At 34.6% G+C, this 2,806-nt stretch overlaps 1 protein-coding gene across 1 annotated transcript; it reads left to right on the top strand.

Moving 5' to 3' along the window:
• The first annotated feature begins 1,153 nt into the window (after positions 1-1,153).
• Positions 1,154-2,217, top strand: LOC141401593 (uncharacterized). Its single transcript, XM_073981909.1, has 2 exons — positions 1,154-1,375; positions 1,449-2,217. Exons 1-2 carry the CDS (start codon positions 1,361-1,363, stop codon positions 1,779-1,781), a joined length of 348 nt encoding a protein of 115 aa, XP_073838010.1. The 5' UTR covers positions 1,154-1,360; the 3' UTR covers positions 1,782-2,217.
• The last annotated feature ends 589 nt before the right edge of the window (positions 2,218-2,806 follow it).

The following is a 2,806-nucleotide window of genomic DNA, read 5'->3' as shown; positions in this document are numbered from 1 at the left end:
CTCAATCAGTAGCAACTTTCGTTTTTCAGCAGGAAAAAGTGGAAAATAGAAAAGTGCGCGGGTGGAAAAAAAGTCGAAATATACAGATACACCTTTTTCAGATGTAATTCGAATTATTTTAATTGTAATTCTAGAATTTTATTTGTAATTCGAGAATTCCATTTGTAATTCGAATTATTCCACTTGTAATTCGAATTATTCGATTTGAATTATTCCATATTTAATTCGAATTATTCCATTTGTAATTCGAATGATTTCCTTTGTAATTTTAAATAAAATAATTCGAATTACAAATGGAATAATTCGAATTACAAATGGAATAATTCGAATTTCAAATGGAATAACTCGAATTACAAATGGAATAATTCGAATTACAAATGGAATGTTGCGAATTACAAATAGAATTCTCGAATTACAAATAAAATGTTACGAATTACAACTAAAATGTTTCGAATTACATCTGAAAAATGTGTAGTGTGCTTGGGATATGGAAAAATCATTTTTCCAAACTCTTGGTATACAATACTAGCGACTACGACGATGACACCACAGATATTTCAGCTACTTCGGTCAAAAAATATAGCTAAAATCCTCAAAACACCTAAAATCGGCCCAACGTTTTAGCGTTCTATCTCAATTATTAAATTTTAGGCCTTGTTTTAAATAAGGTTCTTAGCTCAAATAAAGCATAAGGTGAAAACTCTACCTTATAATCGGATAGTTGGTGAATCTGAAGGCAATGTTGCTTTATTCGTTCTAGGACATAGCTTATTTTTGAGAAAATATCTACACCCCGAAAACACTGTCTACTTGTACTTAGATTTTATTTATGCTATACTTCTGATGTTGCAGCATAAGCTCTCAAACCTTAACAGCACAAAATTCTACCCTCTCTCCCTCCCACCCTTGGCGATCATGAGAGCATGTATGCAGATGATGAAGATTGCTATGTTTCCATTTCTTGAGTTTTTCTCTATCGTTTCCAATGAATGAAAAAAGCTTAATAATACTGCTATTGTTATGGTCTTTTTTTGATGTCATAGTGTTATGTTGCTGCTGCCGCTGCTGTTTTTGTTGTACTCTATTGCTGATGGCTGGTTGGTTGGTTACAGCATTGTACATTGTTTGAGATGAACTTAATTTCAGTTTAGTATGAAAACGAAATGCAAAACAAGAAAAAAAGAACAGCAATTGAAATCAAACGGAAAACCGAAAAAAATCTGTAAAAAATATAAAAGACTTTGCATTGGCAACAACAATCATCAGTTAAAATTTTCCAACAGAACCGTGCAAACCAGCTAGCTCTAGGGTTAAATTCTAGACATCACCAAGTGATCAAGGATTATTACAACAAAGAAATATGCTGACAAAAGTGGTAAGTTGGTGGTGAAGAAAAAAAATCCAAAAATGGAAAGGATATTAAGCGGTGAACTGCATTCTGCTTACAGTTATCATTCTTGCTGGTGGGATTCGTGGCCTTGTGCTCGGCTCGCCCCGGCTATTTGCATGGACATCATCATCACTTGGATTATCCTTACTATGGACACCATGAACCGCTGCATGTGGCCAAATATGTCCATGTGCCAGCTGCCATATCACATCAAAGTTCAACAGTCATCCACAGTGCTCCGATTATCAAACCAGTCGTTGTGCCAGTTGTCAAACATGTTGTTCCCATCGTAAAAACATATCATGCAGCTCCAATTATTAAGACCGTACATCCATTGCCATTGCATTATGATCCTTTCCATCATCATTTCGATCATCACCATTTCCATTAAATTAATGGGGCCTAGATGAGAACACCTTCGCATATGGATTATACCCACAAATGACTGCTATAAATGTGAAAGTTTATCTCAAAATTGTTAAAAAAATATTCAATAATCAAATGAAAATCGCTCACTGATATCCCAAGGCACTGTTCTGGCTCATAACATTTTGTTTTTGATGGTGGATGACTTCTGTTATGAGTTCTGTTATTTCTTCCTTTCCTGTTTTTTAACCGATATTAAGCTGTTGATATACTAACCCAAATAATTATTATGCCACATATTATTATATACGTACATACTTACATATGTAAATAGTCGAGTTGCATTGCGTGTAAAGAGAAACGAATACGACAAAAAATATATTGAAGTGATAAATAAGTGAAGAAGAAGAGCTTAGCAAAATGAATTGTTGTTAAATAAAGAACAAACAAAACACACAAAATTATTTTATTATTCCATAAGTGTGCATGTTTAATTACAGCAGCCGCCGACATAAAAATGTTGAGCGAGGTGCATTGAACAAAAGTAGTTCTAGCAAGTAAAAATATGAGTAGCCTTTGCCGACAGTGTTATAGAATGGGTTAATTTTGCAAAATATTACTGTTGCAGCCAAAATTTTTAAACTTTTGTAACTTTTACCGAAAGAAGTGGACCGATGTTCTTTATTATTTTACCAAATACACGGCTCCATTTAAAAACCATTTTAGTTGGTGGCCCTAGGGTCTTTACAGCTTCTAGTTAATTATCTCTGTCAGAATGGACATAAACCCGATAAAAATTTCGTAATGTGAGCCGCGAAAACTATCTGAGGTAATTCTTCTCGAATTCGAGCAAGTTGAGGAGGGCAACTTGCCCCCTCCCCAGCACCAAACAAAAACTTAGCCCACCCTTAAATAAACTTGCTCCAAATCCATAAAAAATATTGCACCCAAAAAAAAAATTACCAGCCCTGTCCAAATTTTCACTCGCGACTAAATCGGAGCTCTGTTTGCACCTTTCTAACTATCGCTCATTTGGTACTTTAGTTGGTC

The sequence above is a fragment of the Musca autumnalis genome, unplaced genomic scaffold, assembly GCF_047663935.1.
Source record: "Musca autumnalis isolate F117 unplaced genomic scaffold, ASM4766393v1 scaffold_4, whole genome shotgun sequence".
In the NCBI taxonomy this organism is placed as follows: Eukaryota; Metazoa; Arthropoda; class Insecta; order Diptera; family Muscidae; genus Musca; species Musca autumnalis.
This window is presented reverse-complemented; position numbering and strand designations above follow the sequence as displayed.